This window comes from Microtus pennsylvanicus, chromosome 1, assembly GCF_037038515.1.
Source record: "Microtus pennsylvanicus isolate mMicPen1 chromosome 1, mMicPen1.hap1, whole genome shotgun sequence".
Classification (NCBI taxonomy): Eukaryota; Metazoa; Chordata; class Mammalia; order Rodentia; family Cricetidae; genus Microtus; species Microtus pennsylvanicus.
Genome location: NC_134579.1, coordinates 47,683,359 through 47,701,288, shown reverse-complemented (window position 1 = coordinate 47,701,288; position 17,930 = coordinate 47,683,359). Strand labels below are relative to the sequence as shown.

At 39.6% G+C, this 17,930-nt stretch overlaps 1 protein-coding gene across 6 annotated transcripts in view; it reads left to right on the top strand.

Moving 5' to 3' along the window:
• Positions 1-16,158, top strand: part of LOC142844981 (OX-2 membrane glycoprotein-like) — a 52,024-nt gene extending 35,866 nt beyond the window's left edge. Inside the window, exons 4-8 of one of the 6 annotated variants that reach the window (XR_012909789.1) lie at positions 6,146-6,260; positions 6,480-6,562; positions 7,939-8,053; positions 14,111-14,165; positions 16,003-16,158. Coding sequence is in view for 4 of the 6 variants with exons in the window: in XM_075963770.1 (XP_075819885.1) it covers positions 6,146-6,260; positions 6,480-6,562; positions 7,939-7,997 (257 nt within the window). In the remaining 2 variants the exon portion in view is untranslated. Of the gene's footprint in view, positions 1-3,946; positions 4,003-6,145; positions 6,261-6,479; positions 6,747-7,938; positions 9,160-11,390; positions 12,180-14,110; positions 14,166-16,002 lie in introns of those variants that run through there. The other 5 variants (XR_012909790.1, XM_075963770.1, XM_075963752.1 and 2 more) reach the window with 5 other exon arrangements.
• The last annotated feature ends 1,772 nt before the right edge of the window (positions 16,159-17,930 follow it).

The window sequence follows — 17,930 nt, the reverse complement described above, 5'->3', positions numbered from 1 at the left end:
GTATATTTCCTAACAATGTTTGAAAGTCTCTAATCCTGCTCTAGGAGGTCTACTGTCTGGTATGACAGCATAAACCTTTTCCTTATTATCCTTGCCTAGACCTTGTTTAGGTAACAATCTTTGTTGAAACATCTGATTAGTAACAGTTGTGCTGGGAGAATATATACTCCCGTTCTGGACATAAATTCACAGGTAAATAAGGAATAATATATGGCTTAAAAGTTCCTTCATGGCCTTCCTCATCTTTCCAATGCAATTCATTACTACTCTGCTCAGGATTTCTAGTCTGACCAACTCCTTGTAACTGTGTAATAGTCTCCATTTTTGGCCACTTAGAAGGCCACTGGCTGGTAGTTATAACTGAAATATCTACGCCAGTATCTAGGAGGCGAGAAAATATTTTTCCATTTATAAACAAAGTGAGTTCTGGTCTTTGAGGGCCTATTGTGTGTACCCAAATGCATTAGACAAACCAAATCCGTCCTTTCCCCTCTTTTCTTTCTTACTCTGATTATTGGTTTACACAGTTGGAAGTAAAATTAATTATAGAAGCCTCTGACCTGCTTTTACTACAGAAATTTTATTTAGTGAATAAATCATCATCTTGATCTCTCCCTCAAAGTCAGCATCTATGACTCCAGGAGCCACACAGATCTCTTGCATAGTCAAGCTACTTCTCCCTAGCAGTAATCCTACAGTGCCTTTTGGTAAAGGCCCATAGACCCCTGTGGGGAGAGCTTGCATCCCCATCTCAGGCATTAGAACCATGAATACAGCTGAAATGAGGTCAAGTCCTGTGTTACCTGGGGTGGCTCTTAAAAGGTCCTGTACAGATCTCCTTGTGGGGGTGTAGGTTGCTGGATTGACCCATAAATTTGCTGTGGGGCCTGAGGCTGGCCCCTGAATCTGTTTCCCAAAAGGAAATTTCCTAGATCATCTATTTTTGGTCTGCACTCGCTAGTCCAATGCTTTCCTCTCTTGCATCTTCTATACAATCCAGGTTCTTTTCTAGTCCTAGGGCTTGCCCTCCTATCAGGACATCATCTGACCTGATGTCCCATAAGACCACATCCAAAACAGCCTCCAGGTATTCCTGTGACTTGCGTTTTTCCTGGGGCTAGGTTTCCCTGCTGGGACAAGACATCATTAATTATCTTTCCCTGTAAAGCAGCAGCTAATGCCATTCCTTGTTTATATGGTTGGCCAATATCTGAGAAAATTTGGATATAATCTGCACCATTACCCTGTTTCTTAAAAGGTCTTATAGCTGCCTTGCATATAGCATTGGCGTTCTCAAATGTCAACTGTTTAATTATTATCTGTCCTGCTTCTGAGTCTTCAATCAACCTATTAGATGCCTGTGTTAGTCTGGAAACAAAATCCTGAAATAACTCATCTGGTCCATGTCTTATACTAGATAACTCCTCAGTCTGTTCTTTTGATGATGGAAGCTTAGTCCTTGCCTTCTTGGCCACTGCATTGATCTGGACATATGCTATCATATCATATTCTAACTGCTGATTTGCTCCAATATAGGGTCCTTCACCTGCCAGCATCTCGTACAAAATAGAAATCTGCTGAGTCCTGTTTCTCTCAGCTGTGGCCTGACACTGTTCTGTAAATTCAGTTTTCCACAATAGATAATTTCCTCGTGACAGGCAAGCCTTGGCTATCTACTTCCAATCCACTGGTGGCAGAGCTTCTACAGCTATATTTTTCACCAGTGTCTGAGTAAAGGATGCTGTGGCACCGTATTGAGTGCAAGCGGTTTTTAATTCTTTGAATAACTTAAATGATACAAGAGTATGTACTCTAAGCAGATTTCCTTGTGCATCTCTCTGCTCCATTACTGGGAACAATTGAAATCCTTGCATCTCTTTTCCTCTGCTAGTGGCTTCTCAAATACAGTCTTGTAGAGGAGATTTATTGCTATCGTTATGCCTCTGCTTCACCTTTGGTATACTCTGAACTGTGGGTGGATCTAAACCTGCCATTGCAGTATAAAGACTATTGCTCTTCTGACAAGAGTCCTTTATTTGCATAGTTCCTAATCTGTGCAATAGTGAGGTTGCCATCCTTCTCAAGCCTTTTATTTCTTTCTGAACCCTGTCCTCATGTCTTAGACTCTCCATGCTTCTGTTTGCTAGTGAGAGAGATGAAGACTCCCTTTCAAGGCCTAAATCATTAGTCTCTGGCCTGTTGTAACTGCTCTGTTCTGAAAGCGCATCTAGCAACTCCTCAGGTAGAACAGATGGAACTATCTCCTGCTGGTCAGGATCTGAGTCCAACCTTTCCTGTATTAGCATCCAGAAATAAGGTGTATCTTCAGAGATGCTTTCTGGTCCATTATTACAATAATGTTAATTGGATTCTCATTCCTACTTCTTTCCATACAGCTGTCTAAGGTCCTATGCTGAGAAAACCGAGGGTATATCTCCGCTATGAATTCTAAAAATCCTTGTATCTGATGCTGCTGTACTCTGTCTTTTAATATATCTTCAATCAACTGCATAGCCATTTGAATGCTTTCTCCTTGTCCCATATTTCTATATTTACAAATTTTACTCCTGATATTACTGTCCCATTTTGCTATCTAAGTGCACATTACTCACGTATCCACCAATTTTTTTTCTCACAGGTTCCTTACGTCTGGTCACTTCTTCCTTGCTTTTTGGGGTTCACAAATCAGCCTCATGTTCTTCTCCGTCCTTTCTCTGGCTTTTCTCAGGGTTCAGTGGTCAGCACCACATTGCTGACACCATTATGTCAGGGCCCAAATGCCCCAATATAGAAACTACTTTTCCCTAACTGGACCAGTATGGAGGCATGAGAAATAATGAAACACAGTTCACACAATCATCTTGGAAGGGCATCTCAGGCTTCATCCATTCCTCAAGATCTACCCGCATTTTTTTCTATAAAAAACCTTTTATCCTCCAGGTAAACCACGGTGGATAATCATTAATATTCTCTTTCCAGGGTACCCTGGGCTACCAAAACACCTGCAACTTAAGTCACCAGCCTTGGAATCCACACCTTTCCCCAGGTGATCTACATAATAATAAAGGAGGAGATATACATACTGGCCTTTGTCAGGTGGCTAGCTTCTTTGGCAGGATTGCAGCTGCCTTGGAAATTGAGCATGGCCAGAGAGCCTGCCTGCAAACATCTTGTATGAAATATGGTCCCACATCACAACATTAACCCAATCCTGGTACCAACTTCTGTCTTAGTTAGGGTTTCTATTTCTGTGAAGAGACATCATGACCATCGCAACTCTTATAAAGGAAAATATTTAATTGGGGCTATCGTACAGTTTCAGAGGTTTAGTCCATTCTGGTCACAGTGGGACATAGTGGCATGCAGGCAGACATGGTACTGGAGAAGAGGTTCTACCTCTTGATCCAGAGGCAGAAAAAAAGAGACTGACACACAATCCTTGGTTTGAATATGAGATCTCAAAGACTACCTCTACAATAACATACTCCATCCAACAATGTCACACCTCCTAATAGTGCTGCTCCTTTTGGACCAATCATTCAAATAAATGAATGGGGGTCATTCCTATCAAACCAACACAGATATATACAGAGGTATGCTACCAGAGCCTAAAAGGGATTCAAATTATTCTCCAATGGAGAATAAGGCTTAGAAGATTAAATAGGCCACTCAACTCAATATTAGTTATGCTATAAATATTTAAGATAAGTACAATAACACCTCATAAATTTTAAAATAAAATCATGTAATATAATCTTTCTTTAAACCTTACGTTGACAAGCAAAGCAGTTTGTTGCAAGTCAAAAGAACAAAGAAGTTTTGTGTATTTTTTTCTCCCCATTGTACATCAGTACAAGCTGGTTAGTTTTCCAGGCCCTCACTTGGTGACATAGTGTGCTATAATCCTCTAGCTTTAAATCTTGTTCCTATTCCTGCATTTTGACAGCTTCCATAGGATTCCTGCAATGAGAATGAAATGAAAACCTGTAATGATATAATTTGCTAAGGAGACCTGGTCTATTTTGTTCCAATATAATGATTGACATTTTGATAAACTTAAAGGGATAGTGAGAAAGATGTAACTTTCCATAATTTTTTTTGGTTCATGGATAATTTACTCCTGTTAATTTAGTTGATTTGTTTTAGAAAACTTTCATCAAAATTTCATCCAACCATCTGGGGAAGCTTTCTACTTCATTTTAATAGCCATGACTCTTTTTTCTATTCATATTATCTGGGATATTGTATAAATATTTTCTTCAAGTTCTCTTATGAAATTTTCCTTCTTTTGAGAAGCAATGTTTTTAACTGAAAGTTTCTTTTTTTTCACCTTAAAATGAAAATTGTTCATTTTTTTTGTTGCAAGGAGAAGGCTACTTGTTTGTCCTGGCCACCCAGCAAGCTCAGTCGGTAGAGCATGAGCCTCTTAATTGCAGGGTCATGGGTTCGTGCCCCATGTTGGGCACGATTTGTTGTTGGTATTCCTGTCCTGCCTGGATCCCACAGTTGTTAAGTCCCAAAGAAATCACCCAGAGGTCTACATTGGTTATAAACTGATTGGCCCATTAGCTCAGGCTTCTTATTAACTCTTATAACTTATATTAGCCCATTATTTTTGTCTATACTAGCCACATGGCTCAGTACCTTATTCAGAGAGGCAGTCACATCTTACTTCTTCTGTGGCTGGATCACGACTGTGGACCAAGATTTTCTCTTTCAAGAATTCTCCTGTTCTTGTCTCCCTACCTCTACTTCCTGCCTGATTATCTTGCCTATACTTCCTGCCTGGCTACTGGCCAATCATCATTTTATTAAAATACAAACGACAGGGTATAAACTATTGTCCCACAGCAATTTTTATTAATTAAGTTATATTTTTGGTAATTGCACACATACACACACTCACAAATACACATGATACATTCTGATTCCTTTCTGTTCTCTTCCCATTTCTTAACTCTCACCCACTGCAATCACATCACCTCCACATTCCTTCTCCCCACACTCACTTTCCTAGGCTCATGACTTTTGATATTACCTTGTGTCCCACTTAGTTTATCCAGGGCCATCAGTGGTAATATCCCCCTGGAGACTGTGCGATCACCAGTGGATATATATACAACTGTAGACAAGGTTTTCCAAGTTCCCTGAATATATCATCAGGAAATATTTAAGCATTGCAAAGTGGGAAATGCTGAGCCCCTCCCCTCCCTGTGCTTGGCAGTTGGGGGGCTAAATGTGTTCATTGTTTCAAAAACATTTCCTCAATACTTATGTTGAGAAAGTCGTATCTCTTTAAGTATATCTGAAAATAATAACTTGTCTTCTGTTTCACTGTCTTCATCCTTCACCTCTGGAGCTCATTCTTCTTTTCACATTACATATTTTTTAAGTCTCCTTCTGAAGGCTATGTCAATATTCTTGCTCTTTTTTCATTTAACAGTTTATATTTTAATGCTACTTTTAAAGAGTCTCAAATATATTAGAGATAAGTATTTTAGTTATGTTTGTTTGAAACTGAAGTTAGCCAACTACTTTTCCTTGTTAATTTTCCCAATTCAAACAGTTTGGTTATATGAATTAAATACTACAAGTATCTTCTGGAAATCTATTGGATGTGTTATGATGGTTAGTTTTAATTATTTATTAAAATTCACGTGCCTCCAAGAGTAATTTACCACTTGAGAAGATGGTTCTTTATTGCTTAATTCTATGATAAATATTAGTGGCATGAATTCCTGATTCTGGTGAAATTCTTGCGAAGTTACTTTGCTTCTTTTGAATTGCCTTCAAAAAGAGTTCATATTCCAGTAGCAAATTCTTTATATTCAGTCTCTTCCACCCACATAAAATGGTTCTGTAGTATCTCATTGAAAAAGAATAGCAGATAAAACCACACCTGTGCAGTCAAAGGCAAAGTCATGGTGTCTTACTTAAAGTCATACACATCCCTAATCATATTCAAGGAAAGAGGAAACTACGTAGAATTTTCCTTTTCTTTACATGGTAATGGGAAATTATCTCATAGAATAAATTGGAAAGTCAATTAAACTACAGCAAGTCATAAAACATTACAAATTAAAGACCCCAAGATGGCAGTACAGTGTAATCAGAGAAACAATATGTTCTGATTTGTGTTTTTCAGGGACCAGGAATCATGTTTCAAATTGGAAGAAGACTGCAGTTGTATTCATTGTTCTGTTTTCAGTTTCGTGTATCATCCTTGGGACCATTCTCTATATTAATTTAAAAAATAAAAGGTAAGCTATATGATAACTTTTCAAAAGTTACAAGGGATCTGAAAAAGTTCATCATGAAGTGGATATTGAAGAAAGACTCATTTCCATAGGTTCAGCAGTTTCTGGCATCAAATTGTCAAAAAGGAGACTGTTGGAAAGCATTTCTGTTTGTGGTGAATTGAGTATAAGATTGGTTTTTTTAAAAGAAAATATTTATTTATTTTTACTTTCTATATACAGGTGTTTGCCTGTGTGCCCCTGGTGCCCGTGGAAGCCAAAAGAGGGTGTTAAAATTCCAGTTGCAGGAATTATGAAACCTCCACGTGAGTGCTAGGAACTGAATCAGGATCTTCTGAACAAGCAACAAATGCTCTTAACTGCTGAGCCATCTCTCCAGCCCAGTTTTAAGATTCTTTATTGATTCTGGGGCAGTGCTGGTGCATTCTTTTAATCCCCTCTCTGGGCAGGCAGAGGCAGCCAGCTCTCTGAGTTCCAGGCCAGCGGGGTCTACAGAATGAGTTTCAGGACAGCCAGGGCTACACAGAGAAATCGTCTTGAAAAATGAAAATTTCTTTATTGTGAACAAATTTTCACAGAATAGATCATAGGCCCAGGACAGTGGGTGGTGTGGGAGAGACATAGAAGCCTGAAATAGGTCTATCTGATGCCTAAGGTCAAAGAGAAATTTTACTTTTATATTTTATTTTATTTTAAGCCAATCTTTTTTCATTTTACATATCAATCCCAGTTCTGTTTCCCTCCTCTCTTCCCACTTTTTCCCACCCCACTCTCCACACATTCCTCAGAGAGAGTGAGGCCTCCCGTGGGAAGTATCAAAGTCAGTCACATCACTTGATAGGATTAAATAGTAAAATGTCGATCCATTTGTCCAGCTCTCCTCATGAACAGCGGTGCATGATGGAAAGATAAATGGAAATAAGATACTAGGCCGTGACAGTAGAAACCATAAACATAAGAGGCAGCATGTGGTTTATTTGGCTGTCATTATGTATTCTTTGAATTCAGCCATCTGGGGGTTTTGTTCTGCACCACCTCAATCCAAATATATAAACCAGAGGAGCATGTAGATCTGATCTAGAATCTAGAAGGCTCTCTCTCTCTCTCTCTCTCTCTCTCTCTCTCTCTCTCTCTCTCTCTCTCTCTCTCTCTCTCTCTCTCTCTCCTGGAAGGTAGATCTTAGAAGACAAAAATGAAGGAGCATTTTGAAGAGACGGCTACAGTAGTCAGGAGACAGACAAAAACTGTCTAGACTGAAAAGGTAGAAACTCAGGATGGGAAGGCTTCCTGAGGGACAGGAATGGAGAATGAGGGAGAGGAAAGCATTATCTTACCCAAAGTAAGGGTTTTAACAGTAAAGAGAACATTTACAAATATATACAAGAATAGAGGGGGAGCAAGCTTTGGAGAGAGGATTAAAAATTCTGTTTTAAACACTGTCATTTTTAAATACCTATTTTATACTTGAGGGAGTATGTTAATTATCTACATGTATGGATCTGGGATTTGTGCAGCGGATGATAAGTTTTGGAATATAGAGGATATGATCTCCATGGAGACAGATTATAAAGTATCGCTCTCAAAGTCTAATTGGTACCCTTCACTGACAATGTGCTGCCAGGAGGGGGAGTGTTAGGTCAGTATTCGGTTTATTTCTCTAACAGTGTCATGGTATCTCCAGGTCAGAGAACACACAGCAACAATCAACACAGATGCATGGCCAGTTATCAAAGCCGGTGACCACATGCCCATCAACAGAGACTGAAAACTTAATGAGCCAACCTTGTCAGACGCAGGTATAATTTGTAGAATGTGATTATTTTCTGTCACTGTATTCTTTAAATTTAAGAAGTAACCTTACAAATTTGGTCATGCAGTGCCTAGTGGCAATTATCATTTTGGAGAAAAATAGTTCTTTCAATGTACAATTGTATTCTGAAAGCAGTGAATTCAAGTGATGTTATGCTTTTGTTAACACCCTTACATTTTGACATTAAGATTAGGTTTAACAATTATAGATATTTTTGGAGCACCATGTAGATTTGATCATGTCATACCTGTCTTTCTGTCTGGATTTTTTTTTTTTACTTAAACATAGATGAACCCCAAGTTCCATCCATGTTGCTGCAAATGACAGACTTTCCTTTTATGGCCAAATACTGTTCACAAGGGTGTGTGCACCACACTTCTCACTCTGTTCATCATTTCCACACAGGCAGTCGCTTCATCTCTCGTCTATTATAAATAGTGCCCAGACATCTCTTCAACATTTCAACATTGATTTCCTTTCCCTTTGAATGTATATCCTGAAATAGTATAGCTTTATCACATAGCACCTTTGTTTTCAACTTTTTGAGAAGTTTTCATGCTGTTGACCAAAATGGCCATTCTAATTTCTACTTCACCTCCACTGTGCAGGGGTTGCCTTCTCCATCTGCACACTCACTTTTCTTTGGTGTTTTTAATAGTACCTATTTTATTTAAAAGTGGATTACTCTTATGGAGTAAGCTGTTATCTTCTGGTGGCCTGATTGTCATTTTTTCGATGGTTAGTGATGTTAAGCATTTCTCATGTGCCCACCAGCCATTTTGTATGTCTTTTTTGAGATATGTCTATTTAGGTTTATTGTTCATAAAACCAAGTAGGTTTTTTTCCTAAGTTTCTTATATGTTTTCAAATATCAAATCCTTTTTAGAAGTGGAGTTTGTAAATATTTTCTTCTTTTCAGAAGATAGTCCCCTTCTTGCTACTGATGACTATTTTCCTTGTTGACCAGAAGTCTTTTACTATCATGTAATTCGGTTGTTTACTTTGGTTTTGTTGCCTGGGGTTTTGGAACCTTGTCTGAAATGTCCGTGGTCCTTACTGTTTCCACTTTCCCGAATATTTTCCTAAGATTTATTCTAGTGGTTTTATCATCCTATATTTATAGAATTTTGTATTTATATTTTAAAACCTATATTATGTATAAACATATATGCAATGTATATAATATTCATATATTGCACATATAAATGCATAATATATAAACTTATATACAATATAGGTTTTCAAATACTATATTTGAGCTGTCCTTCTGGTTGTATTTGATTTTTACAACTTGTGTTGAGAGACTACTCTACTTTTATCCTCTTGCATGTGAGTTATCCAATTTCCCTAACATTATTTATTTATATATTTGCTGTCTTTTCCCAATATGTTCGTGTGCTCTTAGCACTTTTATTGAAAATTGATTTTCTGTAAATGTGTGGGTTTATTGAAGTCTTTATTCTGTTCTGTTTATCTATGTGTCTGTGTTTTGCAAATAAATACCATGCTGCTTTGATTACCTCTAGTTTCTGTTGGTCTCTGTTGAAGTCAGGAGGTCCAGTGTCTTTAAGGTTCTTTTACTAGTTATGTGGAGAATGTCATAGAAGTTGTATGGACTCTGGAGCACATTGAGTTCTATAGACTATTTAAACTCCCCCAGTCTATGAAAACAGAGTGTCTTTTCAGTGTGTGTACCTTCTTTGACTTCTCTGTCTGATATTTGGTGATTTTTTTTCCGCTGTGACGAGCTTTGGGAAGACTGATGACCTTTTACTGTTATTTGTCTCAGCTCATCTTTGCTATATGTTCATCAAGTCTTTCCTTTTTAGGAAAACTCACATTGTTCTCTGTATATGAATTTTGTAATTTTCACTGATCTAACACCTTGGTTCTTTTTATTTGTTCACTGTCATGAATGGAATCCTTATTTGTACTTGGAATCTCGGTGGCTGTCAGAAATAAAGGAAAATTCCTTGGTAGTACCGGCAACATTGTGTTTGGAATGCTGGCAAGGTCTATATCTACTTGACACCAACTAGAGTCACTGGAGAGGAGGGAACCTCAACTGAGAAAGTGCCTCCATATGATCGGGCTATAGGCAGGCCTGTAGGTTCTTTTCTTTATTAGTGATTGTTGGAGGAGGGCCCAGTCCATTGTTGGTGGTGCCACACCTAAAATGGGGGCCCTGGGTTCTACAAGAAAGCAGGGTTTAGTGTAATGCCTGCATTACTCTCTATGGTACAGTTTGTGCTACTGTACCATTCGAGAGCCGTGCTTGGGCCTGGAGATTAAAGGAACACACAAGAGACATGGGTCATTCCTGAGGAGAGAATGCCGAATGCCCTTTATTCAAGCTTAGGAAAAACCTTATATACCTAGCTGCTGCACAATGGAAATCCCCCCAGGCAGGTGGAAAATTACCAAGCCCATGAGAGAGTAAAGAGTGGCCCTATAGCTAACCACCAGGGGCAGAGGGAGCACAGGAACAAACACGATGTTTAGCCGAAATCTGCAACAAGATGTCTGGCCAGAAGCTGTCCTCAAAATGAACCCCGAGAGGAGGGGTAGACCCGTGGGCCCTACAGCTGAGATTTCCATAAAGAGCAAGCCAGTAATCAGCACCCCTGCATGACCTCTGCATCAGCTTCTGCCTCCAGGTTCCTGCTCTGTTTGAGTTGCTGCCTGACTTCCTTTGATGATAAACAGTAATCAAAGAATAAGCCAAATCAACACTTTCTTCCCCAACTTGGTTTAGGTCATTTTGTTTCACTAAAGAAGCATAAACTCTAAAGCAAGTTGATACCAGCATTGTAGGGTATTTATGTGACAGACCTGACCATGTAGTTTAGGGGAGGATTGTGGAAAATTTTTTAGAACATTGTGTAAGAAAAGCCATTGCATGTTCATTCATTGTTTGATTCAGTAAGAGAACGGAGGATGTTGAGAGCCATGCAAAAGATGGAGGAATGGCTTGTGAAGTTTTGGAGTTAATTTTAAAGACTTTATTGAGGATATTTGTGATTTTGCATTAAGATTCTGTGTTTCTAGTTAGCTGGGGCTGAAGAATCAGCTGTGATTAACAAGGTACCTACTACAGTAAAACCTTTGCTTTGCTGGGGTAATTGAAGCTGGATTACTGGGACGGAGAAATTTAATGGTGAAAGAGATATCTTGATTGAGGGAGCCATTGTAGGATTAGCATCAACCTGGCTCTGGAGAATTCCCCAGGAATCCACAAGGATGACCCCAGCAATAGAGGAGAGGGGGCCTGGTCTTGACTTGCCCAGTAGTCAGACTTATGAATGTCTTAAACATCATCATAGAATCTTCATTCAGCAACTGATGAAAACAGAGGCAGAGACCCACATTGGACTACTGGACTGAGCTCCCAAAGTCCAGCTGAAGAGTGGAAGGAATGAGAATTTGAGCAAAGAGGTTAAGACCATGATGGGAATACCCACTGAAACAGTTTACCTGAGATAATAGGAGTACACCAACTCCAGCCAGACTGGGAAGGCTCAAACACGGGAGTAAACTGGTCTCTCCGAGTGTGGTTGTTTTGTGCCTAGACTCTTGTCCCCAAAGATACCACCAGGGATCCAGGACTTAGATGGAAAAAAGCATGGTTTATTCCAAAGCACCGTATTAGCCTAGGCAAGGAACTCATCCAGTACACTCAACACAGTGAGGGTGGGAGGAGCTGCCTCCCAAAGATTACAGGACTTTATAGACAATCTTGCAGGACCACCAGTTCTCACCTAATTTGCATACCCAGACCTAATTGAGGACAGCAAATGATTACAAAAGGGCGTGGAATACAATAAGTATGATGTCATTATGAAAATGAAGTATGGACATAAGTATGTTCTCAGTTGGCCTGTTCCTACTTGTCCTTAGATTGTGCAAATGAAGCATACTATGGACATATTTTTAATTGGCCACTTTTTGGCTATCCTTGAGGCAATGCTCTCCCAGTTGTCATCTGCTCTAGCGATGGCCCTTGTCACATGTGAGGTGTTTTTCAGAATAGCCTAGCCTAAACGTGTGGTTCAGGCGGGAAGCGATTAGGTCACTCTGACGCTCTCACCAGTTTTTCATTTCTCTCAGTTGACAGTTGTATGGCTGGGGCAGACTGAGGGGCCACTGGCAGTTGTACCAGGATTTATCCCTACTGCTTGTACTGGCTTTTTGGCAACCTATTCTCTTTAGATGGATGCCTTGCTTAGCCTGGATATAGCCTTGGACCTTCCACAGGGAAGTGTCCCTTGCCCTCTATAATGATTGGACAGGGGTGGGGTGGGAGGGTATGTGGAGGGAGTGGGAACTCGGATTGTGGAAAAGAATAGTTTGTTTTCAGATAGATAGATAGACAGACAGACAGACAGACAGACAGACAGACCTTCATCATTGAGGAGAAATCTTCTGGGAAGATTTTATGAGATTCCCCACACAGAAGTTGTGTTACAGAGGTGTCAACTGCTGAACATGGTGCTAGCAGCTGAACTTAATTGTGTAAGAGTCACTGAGGTGATATTGGTTTTAAATGAATAAAGAGACTATGGAGAACAGTTGAGTCTTGGTATTATGAGAGGCCAGGAGAGGACTTTAATGGCAGAGAATTTAAGGGCTCATGGAGATAAGTTGAGGCTTGTCACTCCAAAGAGAGCCTAGGAGAGGCTATTGGTGAAAGTGGAGCCCAATTTTAGCAGAAGAACTCAGAATTTTGGAGATACAAGAACCACGAGAAGACCTTTGAGAACAGCAGCAGCAGAAGAGTGGAGCCAGTGGGAGTCCAGAAGACAAGCTGTGTGGGCTGCAGAAGGCAGAGCTGGGGAAGTGAAACAAGGCCTTTAGAGGAGCTAAAAGACTGTGTGTAAATTGTAGACTTGGGATGTTGAGTTATTTAGACTGTTGGAGTTTGGTTTTGCTTCATATTGTGACTCTGTCCTGGTTCATCCCTGGTGAAATAAGAAAATATTTCTTTTTTTTAAATTTTACAATACTATAATGCAATCGAGAAATGGCATATGAAGAAACTTTAGGTTTTAAGAGACTTTGGATTTCTTAAAGAGACTGAATTTTTAAGTGTTTGAATTTGTAAAGACTGTGGGACTTAAAGTGATTATTGTTTTTAAAGGGAAGATCTTGGGGATGAATAAAAAAGGAGGGTTATGGTATAATAGCGATGTATTTACAGGTGTAGTTGACAAAGGGTCATTTGTGCTGGTTAGTTTTATGTCAACTTGACACAAGATAGAGTCACTGCAGAAGCCTAATTTGAGAAAATACCTCAATCAGATTGGAGTATAAGCAGGCCTCTAGGTTATTTTCTTTATTTGTAGTTTATGTGGGTGGGCCCACCTCTGGGAAGTTGGTCCTGGGTTCAATAAGAAAGCAGGCTGAGCAGACTGTAAAGAGCAAGCCAGTAAGCAATACCGAGCCATGGCCTCTGAATCAGCTGCCGCCTCCCGTTCTGATCCTGCCTGAGCTCCTGTCCTTTGATGATGAATGGTGATATGGAATTAAAAGCCAAATAAACATTTTCTTCCCCAACTTTCTTTTGGTTATGGCATTTCATCACAGCAATAGAAACCCTCACTAAGACAAGATGCAAAGTCTTTTGACTGATTCTGATTGTTCTCTATGCACATGGTCATCTCTCACAAATAACACTAATGTGGGATCTCTGAATTTAAACATAATAATTATGACATTTGATACATGCTGGCTGTTAAGAATCTTATTGTGTGTAAGAAATGTCTTACTATTCTGATTTTTAAAATAATTACCATAGAAATGCAATTGATGGCTGGGGAAATAACGTTCTAAGTAAAGTGCCTATCTGGCAAATATGAGAACTTGCATTCTACCCCAGAACTCACATAAAAATTTCAGACATAGTTCAGAAGTCTACTGCTCTTCTGGAGGTCATGTTTGGTACCTAGAGTCCCAGGTAAGACCCACCCATCCTAGGCATTCAAAGATGTCTCAAATCCCACCAAGTTTTTCCCAACAGCACCCTTTACCTCACTTCCATATCCAGGCCCACAACCCTGGAAGAAGCCTACACCTCTACTGGAGGCTATGCTGGTACCAAGGTAAGGCCTGCCCTCCTCAGAGCTGCCCACCTTACCCAACAGCATTCCCCGCATCTCTGTATGCCAGTCCACAATTCCAGCAGAAGCACACTGCTCCACACACTGGTTCCCAGAGCCCCAGAAGTCATGCCAGTATCCAGAATCCCAGGTGCCACACCAGCTCCCAGAACCCGAGTATCCCAGAGGCAATACTGGTACCCAAAACCTTAGTGGAGATACCCTATTGGACCCAAGGACTCACGGGTCACCAGAAACACAGGCCACTCAGACTTGCAAAGAAAGAGAAAACAAGGAGAAAAGTATCCATCCAACAAAGATACATGCAGAAATCAGCACCTAACCTATAATTACCCTAAGTCCAGATGTCTAGACGCCAATGGAAGAACACAATCAACAACAGAGCACTATGCCGGAGCCCAGCTATCCTACTGCAGCAACCTCTAAATATTCCAACACAGCTGGAGCACAAGAAAACAACCTTAAAACCAACTTTATGGTAGAGGTTCTTAAAGAGGAAATGAATACATCCCATAAAGAAATCCAGGAGAACACAAACAATGAGAAGAACTGAATAAATCCCTTAAAAATCTCTCTCTCTCTCTCTCTCTCTATATATATATATATATATATATATATATGTGTGTGTGTGTGTGTGTGTGTGTGTGTGTGTGTGTGTGTGTGTGTGTACATATACATATATATGTGTGTGTGGATAAAGGAAATTAATAAAACTATTCAAGACCTCAAAATGGAAGTCAAAACAATAAAGAAAAAAAAGCTTAGGAAATTCTGGAGATAGAAAGTCTAGTTAAGTGAACAGGAACAACAGTTGCAAGCATGATCAACAGAATACAAGAGATGCAAAACACTGTCTCAGCTTTAGAAGATATAGAAGAAATTGATTCAGCAGTCAATGAAAATGTTAAGTCTAAAAAATTCCTGACATAAAACATTCAAGAAATCTAGGCCACTATGAAAAGACAAAACCTAAGAATATTATGAATAGAAGAAGGAAAAGAATCCCATCTCAAAAATCCAGAATATTTTTAATAAAATCATAGAAAAAATCTTAGCATTGAGAAGGGCATGCCTAAAAAGGTACAAGATGATTACAAAACATTAAATAGATTGAACTGTAAGAACAAGTCCTCCCCCATCCTAATCAAAACTTTAAACATACAGAACAAAGAAAGCTGCAAGGGAATAAGACCATGTAACATAGAAAGGTAGACCTACTAAAATTACACCTGACTTCTCAAACCCAGAATGACATGGACAGATGTCTTACAGACTCTGAGATACCTCAGATGCCAGCTTAGACTGTTCCCAGCAAAACTTTCAATCACCATAGATGGAAAAAACACAATACTCTCTATCAAAGTCAAATTTAGCCATTTGAATTTCTTCCATTGAGAATTCTCTGTTCAGTTCAGTGCCCCATTTTTTAATTGGGTTAATTAGCATTTTAAAGTCTAGTTTCTTGAGTTCCTTATATATTTTGGAGATCAGACCTTTGTCCATTGTGGGGTTGGTGAAGATCTTCTCCCAGTCAGTGGGTTGCCTTTTTGTCTTAATGACAGTGTCCTTTGCTTTACAGAAGCTTCTCAGTTTTAGGAGAAACTAAATTCCCATTTATTCAATGTTGCCCTTATTGTCTGTGCTACTGGAGTTATATGTAGGAAGTGGTCTTCTGTGCCCATTTGGTGTAGACTACTTCCCACTTTCTCTTCTGTCAGGTTCAGTGTGTTCAGATTAATATTGAGGTAGGTCTCTAATCCATTTGGACTTGAGTTTTGTGCATGGTGATATATATGGATCTATTTTCTTTCTTCTACAGGTTGACATCCAGTTATGCCAGCACCATTTGTTGAAGATGCTTTCTTTCTTCCATTGAATATTTTTAGCTCCTTTGTCAAAAATCAGGTGTTCATAGGTTTGTGGGTAATAGCTGGGTCTTCTATTCAATTCCATTGGCTGATTTCTCCATTTTTATGCCAATACCAAGCTGTTTTCAATATTGTAGCTCTGTAATAGAGTTTGAAGTCAAGGAAAGGGAGGGTGGGGAGAGCTTGGGGGAATGGGAGGATTCTGATGGAGTAGGGGTGAATATGGGAACATGGAAGTATATATCTTAATTAAGGGAGCCATTTTAGGGTTGGCAAGAGACTTTACTCTAGAGCGGTTCCCAGGTGTCCAAAAAGATGTCCCCAGCTAGTTCCTTGGGCAGCTGACAAGAGGGAGTCTGAAATGGCTCTATCCTATTGCCATACTGATGAATATCTTGCATATCACCATAGAACCTTCATCTGGCAATGGATGGAGATAGAGACAGAGACCCACTTTGGAGTACTGGGCTGAGCTCCCAAAGTCCAAATGAGGAGCAGAAGGAGGGAGAACATGATCAAGGAGGTCAGGACCACGAGGGGTGCACCAACCCACTGAGATGGTGGGGATGATCTAATGGGAGCTCACCAAGGCCAGCTGAACTGGGAATGATAGAGCATATGATTAAACCGGACTCTCTGAACATGGCAGACAATGAGTGCTGACTGAGAAGCCAAGGACAATGGCACTGGGTTTTGATCCTACTACATGAACTGGCTTTGTAGGAGCCTAGTCTGTTTGGTTGTTCACCTTCCTAGAACTGGATGGAGTGGGGAGGACCTTGGACTTCCCACAGAGCAGGGAACCCTGACTGTTCTTGGACTGGGAAGGGAGAAGGAGGGGGAGTGGGGTGGAATGGGAGGAAGTGGAAATTATAATAATAACAATAATAATAATAATAAACAACAAAGTCAAATTTAAGCACTATCTATCCACATATCCAGAACTACAGAAGGTACTAAAGGGAAAACTCCATTTTAAGGAGGCTAACTCCACCCAACAGAAACACAGGAAATAAACAATCTCACACCAGCAAAACCAAAAGAAGGGAAGCACACACATACGTGCATGCACTCACTCATATGTGCACACACACATTCTATTACCACCATCACCAAAATAACAAATTAACAATAATTGGTTATTGATATCTCTTAATATCAATATAAAATTGGGTTCAATTTTACCAAAAAAGATGCAGGCTAACAGAATGGATGTGAAAACAGGATCCATTCTTCTGCTGCACACAAGAAACACACCTCATCATCAAAGATAGACTTCAACCCAGAAGAAAGAGTTGGAAAAAGTTTTTCCAAGCAAATGGACACTAGAAGTAAACTGGTGTAGCCATTCTAATATCTAACAAAAGAGATTTCCAACCAAAAATAATCTAAAGAGATAGAGAAGGACACTTCATACTCATCAAGGGAAAAATTCACCAAGATGATGTTTATTTGTTTATTTATTTATTTATTTTTATTGAAAAAAAATTTCTGCCTCCTCCCTGTCTCCCATTTCCCTCCCCCTCCATGGGATAACACTGGACTCTGTGAACATGGTTGACAATGAGGGCTGATGAGAAGCCAAGGACAATGGCACTGGGTTTTGATCCTACTTTATGTACTGGCCTTGTGGGAGCCTAGCCTGTTTGGATGCTCATCTTCCAAGATGATGTTTTAATTCTTTACATCTATGTCCCAAAAGTAAGGGCACCCACATTTATAAAAGAAACATTACTAAAGCATAAATTACACTTAGAACCCCACACATTAATAGTGGGAAAATTCATCACCCAAAACTCACCAATGGAGAGGACCTCCAGGTGAAAACTAAACAGAGAAATAATGAAAATAATAGACATTATGAATCAAATGGACCTAA